The sequence below is a fragment of the Catharus ustulatus genome, chromosome 7 (assembly GCF_009819885.2).
Source record: "Catharus ustulatus isolate bCatUst1 chromosome 7, bCatUst1.pri.v2, whole genome shotgun sequence".
NCBI lineage: Eukaryota > Metazoa > Chordata > Aves > Passeriformes > Turdidae > Catharus > Catharus ustulatus.
The window spans coordinates 21,819,035-21,835,419 of NC_046227.1; the positions used below are offsets into that span (position 1 = coordinate 21,819,035).

At 36.4% G+C, this 16,385-nt stretch overlaps 2 protein-coding genes across 8 annotated transcripts in view; one reads left to right on the plus strand and one right to left on the minus strand.

Moving 5' to 3' along the window:
- The window catches only part of DPP4 (dipeptidyl peptidase 4), a 42,888-nt gene extending 35,442 nt beyond the window's left edge, over positions 1–7,446 (plus strand). Inside the window, exons 24-26 of the mRNA XM_033065134.1 lie at positions 2,577–2,649; positions 2,894–2,967; positions 3,764–7,446. Of these exons, the coding sequence (XP_032921025.1) occupies positions 2,577–2,649; positions 2,894–2,967; positions 3,764–3,862 (246 nt within the window). The 3' untranslated portion in view covers positions 3,863–7,446. The remainder of the gene's footprint in view (positions 1–2,576; positions 2,650–2,893; positions 2,968–3,763) is intronic.
- Positions 6,736–16,385, minus strand: part of SLC4A10 (solute carrier family 4 member 10) — a 150,789-nt gene continuing 141,139 nt past the window's right edge. For 5 of the 7 annotated variants that reach the window (XM_033065130.1, XM_033065132.1, XM_033065129.2 and 2 more), the window contains 3 exons: positions 15,168–15,235; positions 13,449–13,565; positions 6,736–8,998 (listed from right to left, as the gene is read on the minus strand). In XM_033065130.1, the coding sequence (XP_032921021.1) occupies positions 8,932–8,998; positions 13,449–13,565; positions 15,168–15,235 (252 nt within the window). In that variant the 3' untranslated portion in view covers positions 6,736–8,931. Of the gene's footprint in view, positions 8,999–9,946; positions 9,973–12,753; positions 12,792–13,448; positions 13,566–15,167; positions 15,236–16,385 lie in introns of all 7 variants that reach the window. The other 2 variants (XR_004418494.2, XM_033065133.2) reach the window with 2 other exon arrangements.

Consider the following 16,385-nt stretch of genomic DNA (forward strand, 5'->3'; position numbering starts at 1 on the left):
AAGAGAGGAGCAAGCATTGGTGGTGCTCCTAATATAATCCTAGGCTGAATGGCAGAGAATCTGGCAGCCTGGGAAAAACATCCCTGATGCAAAAGACTTGAGACTGAATCAGGGCAGAACTCTGGAGGTCAGACGCAGTAGCCATGTAAAGCATACCGAAGAGACTGTTCAACTTGTGAGAACATTATTTTGCAGTTCACTCTGAATTTGATATGCTTTTGGCAAGTGTTTGAAACAGTCATAGATTTGGCAGTCTTCTTCTAGCAGATTTGAAATGTTCAGTCCTTAAGAACTGCTGCATCATTAGGTTATGCAAAACAGGGTACAATTTTGTAAATATGCCATCTTGTACTGATTTGACATTTGTTCTATTATCTGAGAATATGCTAAAGGGAGAGAGACCTTCAGTTTCAGCCAAACCTTAACGTGTTTGTGGAGTGCTGATAAAATGTTGACTGCTGTGTGATCTTTAGAAAAGCCAGTTACACTCAGCAGGGCCTAATTCTCAGTACTTGTGCACATTACCTTTTCAGAGCCTTTGTCCCAGCAGTATAACTATAAAACAGAAGTGGTAAATAAAGTTGGGTTTTTTGCTGCCCACTTAAGGTTTGTTCAGCTGCTGTTGCTTTGTCGTCTAACTGTGCCTAACTTGAGACTGCTCCCTATCTTGAAACCTTCTTTAAGGACACAAAAGTACTGTGTCCTTAAAGCATCTTTTAGGGAAGGAACTCTTCATGTTGAGGGTGAGTACAGCAAGTGAAGTATCACCAGTGATAAAAAAACCAGAGAAAGTATTTCATACGCTTCTTCTTTCTGAAGTATTTTTACAAATAATTTCTTTATTTTACTTAATGCTTGAAGAAGAAAAATAGTGACATCCTCTTTCTAAAGCTGCTCTTGCCAAGTCTCAGAAGTGTAGCTTAAATCAGGCTTCCACTCACAGAAGATTTACTTAAAACAGCATCGGTTTTCTGGAAGAAAGTGTAGCAAGGTGATCTATCAAGTTTCCCTTGGCACTTGTGGAAAATTATTTACTCAAAGGATACTGTTGGTTCGGGTTGTTTTTTATTTTGTTGTTGTTGTTGTTGTTGTTGTTGTTGTTGTTGTTGTTGTTAGGGGATTTTGTCTTTAATCTCACTGGACCATTTCTTTCTCATTTGTTCTTTTGGTCAGCTGGTTTACCAGTGCTCCTCAGTGCATCAAAGTGTTCTCTCCATATTTTGGCACTCACAGATAAAAGGTCTTCATCCAGGATACCAAATCATCTCAGTGGAAAGTGTCATGCTTCCACTGTTGATGGATTTCCATATACTGGGTTTCTGGTGCTCTCTAGCCTTTGACTATCAAGAGGGCAACTGCAGTGTTACGGAGTGGAGGGTGGGGTTTTTTTCTCTCTCTGCTGAATTGGTTTTTAGATTTTGTTGAATACATACAAAGAACTCATTGCATGTATGGAAGGATTCTGGTACGCTCTTCTGCTATAACTAAAGGAATTTAATATTTGTACTTGCTTTAAGGATTGATGAGTGTACAAGAAACATAAGAAAATTAGAACACTTCTGTGTCTTGGCAGTATAATGTACTGACATTTTTGGGGAGCTAAATGCTTGTGCAAGGATACAGTCTTAGTACAAAATGGGGCAGAAAAAAAGCAAATGACTAAATTCTTTGTTCATAATTTTTAGTATTTTTTTTCTTGCCAGATTAACTGGTTGTCTTATCAAGCCCGAAATGGCTTGTCCCTGTTGTTCCTCTTCTTCTCTGCTCACAGCAGAGCACCATCCTATTCCTTTTTCTTGCCCAAATTAAAAATCTTATCTGCAATCCTTACTGTTTTCATTCTTTATAACACAGTAAGCAAGTCAGGTGGGCTAGAATGTTCTAGGGAATACGTTGTTACTATGTTTTAAATTTCTTGGTTAATTGCAGTTGTTGATAATTTCATCTTTTCATCACTGTATCGTGTTTCCATTCCCAAAATGTAGCTTGACTTCTATTTAGAGATTTGGTCTAGTGATTTTCGTTCAGGCATTTCTCTTTCATATTTGGAGAGCACATTTTTTTAACCTCTCATTACCCAGTTTTACTGGAGACTGAGGCAGTGTTAACTCTATTGCCTTACCTGCAGGTGAACCTTGTAGTGGGGAAGATAACGTGTGTAGCCTCTGCAAGATCTAGTCCTTGCTCTCACAGGGTGCACTGTTGCCATGGCAACATTTTTTTAACTTGTCTGCAGTCACACAGGGAACCTGTGACACACGGTGTGCTGCAGGCTACCAGCACGCTGGCCATGCACTGAATACCTCACTCCAGAGCTCTTCCCCCTGCAGCTGCCTGTTCCCCTGCAGACATAACCTTGGTAACAGCTGCAGGTGGGTGTGGAGCGGTTTCAGTGTGAGCACCCAGCCCCTGGATGTGTGACCCTGTCCCATGGCACTTCAGAGGGGGGTAAGCAGAGCTGTGCTTGGTTTTGACTGAAGGACCCCAGACGGTGTCAACAAGAATCAAAGTCAGTCGGTAGCAAGTCATATCCTAATACATAGCACCTCTTTTCTTTTTTTTTCCTTTAATTTCAGAGTTCAACAGTAATGGCCAGAGCTGAAAAATTCAAGGAAGTTGAATATCTCCTTATTCATGGAACAGCAGATGGTGAGTTGCAGTTAATTAGACATTTTAGTATTACAGACAGGTTCGCAATTCTACTACTGACAAAACAAAAGCATGAAGGGGCAAGGCTGTTACATTTGCATCAATAAAATAATACTGCTTTTTGCAACTAATCTGTGTTTCAGTCAGCAGTGCTGGGGAGTCTAGTGTGTTCATTGCTTTTGATTTTCCCCCAGAGTATTACAGAAGCAGTTTTTGTTTACCTTTTTCCTCTTCCACTTTTCAGATAATGTTCACTTTCAGCAAGCAGCACAGATTTCCAAAGCTCTCGTTGATGCTGAAGTGGATTTTCAGGCAATGGTATGGTTCCATTTTGTTTATCTTTATACAAATGAGAATAATAACATAAGCTCCCTGTGGTGAGGTATAAATTCATTGCCTTCTTAAATGAAAGTTCATATAGTTGCATTTCATATTCAGTAACCAAAATGTGGACATAAACCAGCTATTTTATTTCTGCACAAGAAAAACCCTTTTTACGTAATCTTTAATTTTCTTAAATTTTTTGTGTTCTCAGACAAACAGCCATTCCCAACCTTTGCATATACCCAAGTGCAATAAGTAGTGTCTTACAGATAGGATAAAAGGAAAGATTGGCTTCAGCAAAATCCCAAATACCCTGCCCATCACGTCTGGTGTTTATTGAACTTGTAAGACAAGAAATTATTTGACTTTTCTTATGTTGTGCATGCAAGTTCTCAGACTAAGGTGCAAGCTCTTTTCTACATTCTCTCAGCCCTTGGGCAGCAGTGCTATAAAGGATGATGTATAGAAGGAAGCATGGTTTTCCTTCAGCCAGACTTGAAGGACATGCAGAGGGAGAAGTCAGGCACCAACAGCTGAATCTACCCTCCATGTGGACAAGCCACATGTTGTTTTTACACCTTCGGCATAAAAACAGAGCATGTCCTGCATGCAAAGAAGGGGCTAAAGTGTCATAGCAGCTTCCTGCTCCATCATGTCTTTGTCTCCATGCAGAAAACCTCATGCTAGGATAATTTTAAATGGCTGCACAGGTTTTTGTGTTTGTCATGTTTGATTTACATCATTTAAATGTAGCTGCAACTAACATTCTCTATATTTCTCTTTCACACAGTGGTACACTGACAAAGACCATTCCATCTCCGGTCAAGCACATAAGCATATTTATACCCATATGAGCCACTTCATAAAGCAGTGCTTCTCACTGCACTAGCACCAGCATTTTGTTAGATGGTACTTCTCCAGAAAACTCTCAAGATTATGTACTCTGAGCCAGTATAAATCAAGATGAGATCTTGAGAACTTCAGTTCTTGGGATACCGGTGTACACAATGAAATGCTAATCTTTATAATGATTCCTGTTGCCAAGCAACTATTGCATTTTTACTGATTGTGTTTGATCAGGTCTTAACATCACCAGAATGATGTTGCAGACTTCTAGGAAGCATGGGACTTGCTTGAGTAATTACCTTTTGATATTTCAGTCTAAAAGAGAAACAGTTTGTATATCCAGGGTAGTGAATGATAAAAATGTCACATGGTGATCATCTGCAGAATAAAAATATAATAATGTTTCCATCAAAAATGAAATTAACCCTGGGGTAATTTCTGTGAAAATAATGAAGAAATATTTTTGCAAAAATTCATAAGGCTTGGTAATTATTATCTTAGAATTGGCAATGTTAATATGTGCAGAATGAAACACTTCATACTGCAGTTCCTGAAGTGAGTGTGTTTTCTCTGCAATCTCTTGTATTACAGTTGTGGAACTCTTGCAAGGCAAGCATGTCACCAGCTTTCACCAAAGATTTTGAATAATACCTAATCAAACCAATGACACTGGATTTTTTTGTGTGCTATCATATAGTACTGTGATTTTTGCTTGTTTTATAGTAAAAAAGGCTGCTACTCTGGAATCTGCACTGCAAAATCTCCTCTGGAAACTTGACAAGACCCTCATTTTTTTAATGTAGAAGTTGGTCATGTACTGATGAACAGGAAGTGGTTCTTACACTCAAACATAAAATATTACAATGCAAACTAGGAGTCACTTAAAGCTAGGCCTGGACTGTGAACATGCTCTTTGGAAAAACTGCTTTTCCTTACAGCCTACCAATAAACGTCTGCTTTCTTTAAAGCACTCCAGATAGGCTTCTCCATCTAATCTGATGATTAGTTTTCTCAATTTCTCATAGAAAAAATGCAACCCACTTGTACTAATAATTGTGCTGCTTTAAAACAATAAATATATTAATTTATGAAAGAAAGTGTAGTCCATATCATTGAAAATTTTGCTTCAGAAAAAGAACATTAGAATTTTTTAAAAATCTCCATTAATTTTGAGGATGACTTACAGTGAAGCTTCAATTTTGTGTAATGGTATCATGTAATGGAGTGTGACATGATTATCTAACACTTAGCTTCTTGATATTACATGCCAGCATCTGATTATGTCTGTATTGTGGGTTATTAGTGACATTAGGTGTGAATAAAAAGTACTCATGCAGACAGATAAAGCATGGGGAAGAATGTTAAGACACTTTGTGCAGCTTGTCCTTAAATGAGAAAGCCTCAAATAGAAAGTCAGATTTTGTTTTCACAAACTAACAATTCCTTGACTCACAGAGTAAGATTGATGGGTGAAATTCTTCTGTTTGTTGGGATTTTTTTGAAACACACTGGAGCTGAGTTTTACAAATGCCATCTAGGATACAAGGCAGTAGTGGCTCTAATGTGGCACCACTGTTAAAGTTCTACAGAGGCTAGATCACAATAGCTCTCCTTCTTTTGACTGAAGGCAAAGAAACCTAAATCAGTGTAAGGTAGATCCCAGCAATACAGGCAGGTTATATAAAAAAAGATTATCATTATGATATGGCTTGTGTATGCAAGAGTAAATAGTTAGATTTATTTTAATGTTACTACTCACACTGTCATAAAGACAAAAGAAACGTGTTTCTGCAATCCAAAAAACTACTTTCACCAGGCTCTCATTAGATGAGTGCAAGACAATATAATCAAAGAGGCATTAAAAAAAAATAAGTGAAATTAGAAGTTTCATGGTCTAAATCTTTCATTAAGATGCAATTCTTTGCATCTGACATACCTTAATGATTCTAGTATCTCACTGGGGAACTCTTCTGTACTCTCAATACATCTTCCCCTTTTAATTCTCTTATCTGCACAGCATAACGCAATGCAATGCTAATTATCTTTCTTTGCCTGGAATGCAACTTCTAAGATATGCTGCTAATAGACAACGATACAACTTTCAAAACAGAACAAAGTTTTATTGCATGAGCACAGGTAAATAACTGAAACTGAGGCAACAGAGCATATCTAGCTCATTTCATTAATGTCCAATGCCTGAATTACTGCAACAGGCCAGTTAGCTACACACCTCCAATTACCTTTTTTCTCTGTATTTATTTTCTTACTTGAAATGGATTATTGAGTTTGTTGTATAATACACTTCATGTAAAATCCTAACAGAGCAGCTGAAGCTTGAGGTGTCACTGTTACCATTCTTAGGCTGGGAGATTTCTAGTCTTTGGTTTAATAATGGTTGAAGAAACTCAAAGGCGATTTAGTAAGCTGGAGTCAGTACTGTATGTAGTACTGTGTAGTACTGTGATTTATGGCCTTAACTTTTTTCAGTAGCAGCAGTTTAGGATTCTGAGAAGAGCAGAGGCATTTTAAATTGTATGACTTTACCTACTGGTCTCTAAAAAGATCCAACTACGCCTGCTTGATCCACATCAGGAGAAAGGGGGACCAACTCATGAGTAGTAAATTGGAACTTCATTGCCATTCTCTTCCTGCAGCAGAGAGCTCTGAGCTGTCCCCAGTGTCACCCTTACTCTCAAGGTCAGACCAGGTACATCACCTCCAGCTCCAGCTGGGGAGCCAACACTCACAGCCTTGCATGCTTCAGTGAGATCCCACCTGAAAGGGGAGCCATGCTGGGCTCTGCCACTCACTGATTGATGAAGGAAGCACATTCAGGTCAGGTGGACATTTCAAATACCACATGATATTGCAAACCTCTTCTGGGTTTTGCAGTATAAAAATAAAATGGAAAGTAAGTTAGGATAAATATTTATTTTCACATAACATATCTTAATTGTGAAAAACACAATAGTCTATTCACGTGTACACATAAACTTCTGTAATAAATTACATCCAAGAAATTGAGTAATTTTGACCAGGAATATGAAATTAGATGTAAATATAGCACTACATATGCTTTATATTTTGTGTGATTTCAGAATGTTAAGATTAACATTGGAAAAGCACTTAAATTCACGCAAAACCAGAGTGTTTTAAAATAAAACCACTCTGAAATACTGAACAGAAATACAGAATGCCATTGAATACACTGATTTCTTAATATTCTAAGAGTTGGTCAAATGAAGCTAATACATTTTGATTGTATACATTATCTGTAACAAAGTCAGCAACATGTTAAAACACCATCAGGCTGCTTTCAGGACAAACCAGTATTGAGCTTCTATACTAACCTTTAAACAATTGGAATCTTACAATTTATCATCAAGTACACAAAACAAAGCATTTAACCTTAATGCATCAGCATTTTTTTCCTAAATTTACATATACAAACATTGAATTAGATGTAAATCCTTCTTTGTGTCCATTACATTTTTTTTTTCTCCATAAAAATGGCTTTTAATGGGCTTTCATAATGCTAAGGTAAATTTAGAACAGTGACCCTATTAAGTTTGCAGCAAAATGCAATTATATATGGCTAAAGTATTAAAACATACACACTCACATACACAAAAACATTGGAATACTTTAAATGTGCTGAATGGGAAAACTTGTTCACAGGTTGTATAGAAAATTAGTGTATTTGGGAAAGCTGAGGAATGTTAGAGCCCTATGGATGAGTTCTTACAGAGATTGCAAAACTACAATTCTTACTTTTAGGATTCAAATTTACAGCATAATACTGAGAGTTAGCTTTCATTTTAATAATTTTTAAATTTATCTTAAAAAATTTAAAAATCAATTAATTCCAAATAACACAATAAAACTTTAGCTCCACATCCCTATTCATTCAGTAATCTAATCTCGCAGTCTTTTACACAAAAGAACAGCTTGAAGGATCGGGCAGTAATAAAATCCATTACAAAAAATGTAATAGCCCTAAAGCCACATTTTACTTTGCAATGTTGTTTTTATCTTTTAATCAATATGTTCTTGATGGAGTAATAAAGAGCTGTAACAAAACAACAGCAGGATACCCATTTGAATATTATACAGAATCTCTGAAACGTAGAGGTTTACCTTGTTAGTGGAAAGAAGACAATATAAATACGCCCTTTATGTGGCTGAATTTTAGGCAATAAAGAGGAAGATCACTGGGCAGGTGATAAAACTTCATGTGGGGTATAGTTTGTATCTACAAAATTTTCCCTATTATAAAATAGTGGATTGATTAATGATAAAATGCATTTGTTTGGCCTACCATGGCAACATTCATACAAGATGCTGTAATCACAAATCGCATTTTAAGAAATACTGTACCCATGTTTCACATCAAAGGATGTGGTGGTGTTCTTTAGCTAAGGTGAGAAAATGTTTTAATATATAATTTTTATATATATATATATTTATATATATATAGGACTTTGTTCCAGTTACATACAAATTTTAATATTAAATACACTGTATTAAATCAAGGAAAACCTCACAAATACAGAATCTGACCCTGCAATTCACAAAAGTAATCCATGACTTCAAAAGGACAGATTAAGGAGAAAAGCATTATCCTTGTTAGTTTCTTCACAGGGTCAGATCAGGTGTTATTTTATAAACTTCTTAACGTTTGCTTGTCAGTTTGGGTCTCCTGAAATCATTTACTAGTTAGGTGATTTTTAAAAAAAATTGGAACAAGGGTTTTTCAAGTTCATCTTGAATCAAGATTAGTACGTATCCTCACACAGAAAAAGTAGCAAAATACAGTACAAACCTATTAACAGGAAAGTTGAATTTGAAAGAGAATTTGCTTCTTACATTTCTGATACAAGTACTGATAAATGGCCAAGATCAGCAACGAACACAAAGATTTTTTGCATTGGCTACTGCAGACATTTACATTGATACTAGACAAGGTAGACAAGGTGGAATGAGACAAGTATTGCACTACATTACCTGTGCTAGTTTGAGATGAAAGACAAAAGTTACAAGATAAATCATTTATATTTAGTGGTTGTGGCACTCCTTTAATTCGTTTGTAAAAAAAATTACTTGAAGAGCAAGTCATAGACAAGTCTCCCGGTCAACACCTTTCCCTGAGTCAGCTTTCTTCTCTTTTCTGATTTCAGCACTAGGAAATGAAAGGGAAAAAAAAAAATAGAGTTACAGTAGCACTATCTCACACACACACACAGACACACATATATATTATCTACCTGAAAACCAACATTGCACAGACACGTTACTTTATTTTTCATGCTTCATGGCACAAACTGGGAAAGCGAGTGAAAATTTCTGTGCTGAATGGTATAGAAGACATCAGCCAGCATTTCAGTGACAAAGTAGGTAAAGAACTTAAGATGTATAGAGACAGCCAGCATGCAAGCAAAGATAGCCACATCTTTTTTTCTTTTTTGGCAAATACAACTTAAATTGCTAAATAATGGCAGTGATACAGTTCTCGGATAATACTAGGACATTCTTAAATGGAACAAACAGGAGGTCACAGTAAGTATTTCTTGTCTTTAAAATGTATTCTCTTGTTCAGTTGTACATTTAGAAGGAATGTTTCTGAACTAGAGTTATACAAGCCAATATGCAACAAATATTTGGCTTTCAGTCTTGACTGGGGAGAGCACAAGTCCGGGGAGGATGGGGAGAGACAATATTCTCCATGTGGAGTGTAATACATACTTCCTTGTGTAAACATTAGAAGGAGATAACTTAAACTAAAAAAAAAAAAAAGGCTGAAAAATCAGACAAAAGCCATATCATTCAAAACACTAAACCAGCATTCAAATTTGGATTCAGCTTTTTTTTCCCAGTTAAAACAATGTTGATTTGCCTACGGAAAGCAATATACGTGCAAAGCAGATGATTTTTTGTGTGTGTGAGTGTCCTAATTTACAACAGCGTAAATAAATAAAAAGTCATGTTCTTCCAATGAGTCTCAATCACAGTATGAAAATGCAAAGAGGCTTCCACAACACAGGCAAACCAAGCCTTCAACAAAGAGTGGCAGGATATCTGAAAAAACCAGATGGTTCTGAGAACAAACCTGTAGCAAGCACAAACCTACCAGGTTTCATGGGAATAATTCCTTAACTAGAATGAATGAGAAATAGGCTGAGTTACACAAGGCTTAAAAGAAAGCAAGATCAATTCTCAAATTCTTAAGGCGATTCATGCACAATTCTACAATCATTTGACATTTTTCTTCACATAAAAATTGCTTTGAGGATACAATTCAGTTCAGCCAAAGCTTACTTCTATGCCTATGGCAGCTTCCAGAGGTGTTAATGGAAATAGCTAAAGAATACCAACTTCTGCCACTTCAACTGCCAAATCTGTCACCTTCTGTAGAACAGTGATAGAATTGGGTATGTTACACTTTCTGCACACAAAGGGTATGCAAACAAATTCCGGAGGGGGATGAATTGAAAGTGCAGCAGTACAGCAGGCAGGGAGTTACCTGTGCTTAGTAAAAGCAAACACTGAGGTGTTTTGTGCCTTACAGTCTATAATATTTCCACGTTTTAGGTGCCTCTGTGATACCAGGAAAGTCTTCCTTCTATTTAGGATTCACATCTCTGAGCAGCTCCTGCAGATGTGGGCTTTAATGCCTTGAGAAATTTGAAAAAAAAAGGACAAGTCCAGTCTTTTTCCAGTAAAACACGTCACTGGTGGATCTGTAAAAGAGTTGGAGCTCTCTTCCTCCCTACGAAGGGAGTAGTCTAACAAGCCTGAGCAGGAAGGTCTGGGATGTGGGATTTTCATATCTTCATGTAGAAAAGGGAACTCACTCATACCATCTACAAAGTGACTGATGCCTCTTTCTCCAATACTTTAAAAGACCAGCCAAGGCTATCTCCTATCCATGGTCAGATCTGCACATGCTTTGAAATTGCTCTCTGAAGGGCTTAATATTAAAAGCAGAGGAATGTTTATTTACATGCACCAAAGAGGGCTGGGTTTGAGATAAGTACTTTGTTCAGTTCTACTAAGAAAGGTGCAAAGGCACACCTTCAGGCCCTTGGGAATTTTAATAATAAAAAAAAAAGAAAGTTGGAAAATTGCAAAGTTCAGGTGCTTCTATGGCTAGGCAACTTGATTGAATCCCATGTAAGTCCTCTCTTTAGACAGGTGAAAACATTCAGAGCCTGGGATGTAAGAGCTCTCTCACACTATGCTACTTCACAGAATCAGGGGCAGGCCACATCTTGTGATAGAAATTATCCATGCATCAGGCTAGGAATTAATTTGTGTAAACTCTTCTTGCCTAAAATCTCTTTTTGAAGATGATCTTAGCTTATAATTGGCCAAGTCAACTCAGCAATTAATTACTATGAGTAGCTTCCTGTTAATTGCTCAATGCCTTGCATAAAAGGTATTGCATAAAATCATAGTACACTATCATAATTTAATTATCCCCATTTAATAATATTTTGAGATATAAGGGAGCAGAACTGACAGCAGAAAGGGAGTACTAAATGCCATGTAGTTCAACTTCGCAAGGCATCAGTAAAATTCATTTCAAAATGAGATTTTTTTTTCCCCTTCAATGATAAGGCACCCTTCACTGCAGAAATTGTGTAATCTAGTACTGCTGATCTTGATCATGTGCAAAAATTGTCCTTACAACTGCTACCATTCCAAGCTTTTTTTCCCTCAGTAATTACATAGGATCGATTTATATTTTCATGTTATGATTTTTTTTTTTCATGTAATGCATTATGGTTTATAATATTTTTGTAGTTCTATCCCTGATATGACTTAAGATTAAAGTTGCTTATGGTTTCACTTAGCAGAAAGTCTTTCAGGGATAACGCTCTTTGAATCTACTCCTCTCTCAGAATCTGAGACAAGCTGGAGTGCCTGAAAATGCAGGATTTCAGAGTTGTTAAGGCTGCTCCTTTACAACAGGACGCTCATATCTGAAACCAGAAAAATCTTTCCTCCTGAGTCTTTGTTTTCAAGATCAAAAATACAAAAGCAGTTTTTAAATGAGACCTTTAGAAAATTAGCTTCTATTTCACTGCAGTTCAAAGGCCAAAACTCTTATGTGAGCCACAGTCTGTGCGGATGCTCTTTCTTCAGAGGGTCATGTTTACATCATCTATCATACCCCCAAAGAAAGCAACATCCACCAGGAAAATTACAACTCCTGCGTACCCAGGGGCTGTGAATGCACCACATCAGGTTCTTCTCTTTCTCCAGGCTTTCACAGCCTAGACAGCAGAGACACTTGACATAAGAAAACCCTCCAGTACATCCTCCTCCCATGCACCACACTGATTTCAGTGAAGGATCCTTTTCAGTCCATGTGCAGGGTGGAAGGCAAACAAGAACTACACTATTCTGACTGGCAGTGAAATACCAAAATGACCACATTAGTGGGCTGCTCCATAGATGTCTGATTCTCTGGTCATCAACTGCTCAGTCTTCTTTATGCAGTACAAGGAAGGGAACAACACAGAAAGGCAGCATGCCATTTTGGGGTGACAAAATTAAAAAGCACATATCATTACAAGTGTTCTCTTACTGCATCTTTCACCTTGAAACAATGACTAGCTGTTTCAAACACGGGCTTTTGAAAAATATATTTAGAAATGGGCAGAATATAATTCTATATTTTTAAAAAGATGAATAGTATTCAGTTTGACATTTGAATACACTACACTATTTTAATACACTATTTTAAATATAGACTAAATTTTAAATTCTAATATTTGGGACTGTAATGAAGACATTTTACATTCTTATTTGAAATTTCTTCTCATTCTGTCTCCCCAAAAACTACACAAAGTCAACTCATTTGGGTTCTGAGGTGACACCATTTTGAATTGGAAGACACAATCAAGGAAAATGTTGGGGACAGGGTCTTACCTTTGGGAACCAGCTTCTAGAGTGATTAGGAAGGGGAGCTTATGACAGAAGTGTGATACAAAACAATTAAATAGAAAATAGTTAAATTTTAAATTTATGGAAGCAGAGGAAAAAATTCTCTTAGAAAAATCACACTGTGCTTGAATTTAATATTTTCTTATAGTAACTGCAGCACAGATAAAATATTGTGGCTTCATTTTACTGGACTAAAATTTAAAATTATTTAACTGTTTTGAGTACAAGTGAAGTAGGCAGAAAAATGTAAAGAAATGATGCAATCATAAAATTATTTTCACTCCAAATATTATTAGATTGCATTCAGAGTACTGGGTTCTTCATACAGCTATTTCCAGGGCAGTGATGATCACTTCTTTTTCAAGAGGAAAGAACAAAAACAAGCAGAACAAACATAACAGCTGTTGTGCAATATCCAGGTGGAGGCTGGTGGTTCATCACACAAGCATCAGGCATGCTCAACTTCATTTTCCACTGGAGCATAACTAAGTACCATGCAAATAATTGTGATTTCTGTTTTTAAATAAATTGTGAATTTGTGTTTTGAGCTCCAAATATTATGATGAACATAAGAAATAAAACTGCAAAATGCTAAAAATCTTTCTAATCCCTAGCAAAATATTCTAGTATTGTTTTAACACCAATATATAAAGTATAATGAAGTTTTAAAAAATTAAGACCTTTTAGAAGGAAAGCTTGACTCCTTATCTTTTGCATTCTCTGAGGATATCAACAATGTCTTCCACACAGCAGTTTTTGCCATTTCATCAGAAATGTTTATCACAGATGGGTCATCTCTAGACAAGAATGAAAGTAAATACACAATAAAACAATCAGCAATCAGTATTATTAATAGTTAACTCACTAAAAGTCCTTGAAAACTGATAGTGGTGACAATAATTAAATGCAATGTAAGTTAAGAAATTGTTAAACTTCAGAAGTCCTGAACAATTACTTGAATAGTCTCTCAGAACATCTTAGCACTTTTTTAGTATTTTCTTCCTCCAACAGCAATTAATCACAGTAACATCAATAAAATTTATAGTGTAACTCCCAACTAAGAAACAAGAGAAAAATGAAGAACTGTGAAATTAAATATTGCCCAAGATCTCACATGATAGTGGCATCGTTGGATTAAACATGAATCCCAAAAGGTCCTACTTATGCTCCAAAACTCCACCTACCTTTAAAACAACTTTAAAAGCAATCAAAAGCCTTAACAAAATAATTTTTTTAAGAGAGCTAATAAAAATGCCCCAATTAACAAACTAATCAGTAGCCTTAAGTAGCACTTTGTAGTCATTATGTTCTTTGCTTCACCTGGACTGCTCCAAATGTGTATTTATAAAATCTTGAACGTTTTAAGGGGTTGCCTGTACACTACTCCTGAATTCATGATTACATATACTTGGCATTCAGTAACCTTGCTGTTGTGTGTTTTGGAGAACCACTTTAACCACCAATATTTTGACTCCAGTTTTTAGGACTGCAACCCTTACAGTACAGAGGGTCAGGTATTATCCAGGCAACACTACCAACACACAATGGAGATCAATAGACATCACACTGCAAGGTAAATTAAGCCACATATTGCTAATAAATTACAACAAAAAGGTATGGACAAAACAAGAAAAAAGGAGGCCATTAGTAGTGTGATGAGTCAAAAGGAATAGGCCAGGATTGTTCAGAGACACAGTGACAAATCTCTTGATTTGCATTAGGAGACATTAGGGTAACTGTGTTAAAATGCTAGAGAGAAGGCCAGTCTAAGATAGTGGTCCTATCAACTCACATTAAGGCAGAGGTTACTGTCGCCAGGTATTTCAAATCTTTTATGGAGAATTTCTTTCTGAAAACTTTATATTAATTCCTTATGGGGTGGCAACATGTATTACTGCTATCTATAACATAGATACTTTTACTTGTGTCAACCTTGCATTATGCCTTATGTACCTGGGATAGCTCTCGATTCACTCATTATCTTACATAACAGGATTTAATCAGAATGGTTTAGAGTGTAATAAATACTGTAAGAACCTACTTTTTCTGCAGCATGTTCTAAACCTTTCCTAGATCTCTGCTTGCATCAGGTTGAAGAATTTGACCTGCTCTACATCTTCCTTTCGCACTGTGCATGTCAGAAGCCAAAGTTCATTGTGAACAGTCTGATCCTGCAGTCCTGCCCAATGAAAAACTTCCAACTAGTGTGTCTTCTTCTAGGGAATGTGGGATCATGCAGAAAGACTAGAAAAGGGCTGACCTTACTAAATGCTGCAGTGTATGGTTCAGTTCACCTATCAAACATTCTCCTGATATTCAGTAAGCATTAAGAATACATATTGAGGCATGTTTACTTTATTCAATTGCAACTCACCTAAAAGAGGAAAGGTATATTTTACCTGTAATGTCCTTCTAGTGGTAACTGAACAGTCCCTTCCTCTTCCATTGCTAACATACTTTGCTCTTCCTAGAACAAAGGAATTTAGGCATGAGACAGGATATGAAACTGTGAAAAGTGAAATTTTTGTACTGTAATCATCTTTCCATTTTCTTTAAGTATTTATTTGAAGTTCTTAAAGTAGATACTTTTCAACTTTTATTTTAAATGTTGACATTTAAAATCTTCTATTTTAAAAGATGTATCTTCACTTATGCTATTTTCCAATGCCAAAGAAAGCATTGTTTTGTAACAATAAAGAGGAAAATTAGTAGTAGTGAGTGAACAACTGTCTGATGAATTCTAAATAATACTGATAACAGGATATAGGCATTGATGTTTACATGCAAAAATTGGGGAAGATGATTTAAGTGTGCACACACAGTTTTAATACTGAGAAAACTGATTTTAATACTGATTTTTCAGTGAAAGGCAGTGAAACAAGGGATCCAAAACTAGTTTTCACTTGAAGAGAATTAGGAGATAAATCTACAAAAAGCCTTATATAAAGTAATTGCAAATTTAGCAGATCTGTCTTAATGGGAGGGAAGAATAACAGAACATCTCTCAAACACCATGTCCTGCCTGCAAGAACAAAGGGAAACAAGTTCTCCAGAAGAGGATTCTTAGTGTCTACATCCCTTAGGTCAGAATAACCACAGCTAGGAGGTTAACAAGTCTTGGCAGGAACCTAACCATCAAATCCTGCTCTAAGTTGTTGCAGTGTGTGTGTGAGCCCAACAGACACCTGGGACAGCTTTTTTAGATGGCTTTGTACCAGTTTCCACCAGTGCCTGTCTGAAAGCAGTGGTTGACTAAAAAGAGACTTTATCATTTTCTGGCAGATCACCAAAGCCCCACATGCATCAAAACCACTGATTTTGGGTATTAGCTGAAAGAGCCAGTACAGTTTTCCAAAATAGTAGAATTTAATTTCTCTCTGCTCAGAAATTTGTTTCTCCAGTGCTTTATTATTACAACTGTTTCAACAGTCACAATATTTTTTTCTTCAAATGTTAAATTTCTTTGTTCTTTCTTATCTCAGAAAGACTTCATTGATTAACATCAAAGTGGATTCCAAAGGAGGTCTGTGAGGAGAAGGCACGTATCATATCCACTATAAATGCACAAAGCCCTGGAAAAAACATGGCCTAAAAATATAAAAACAACTTAAGTGATG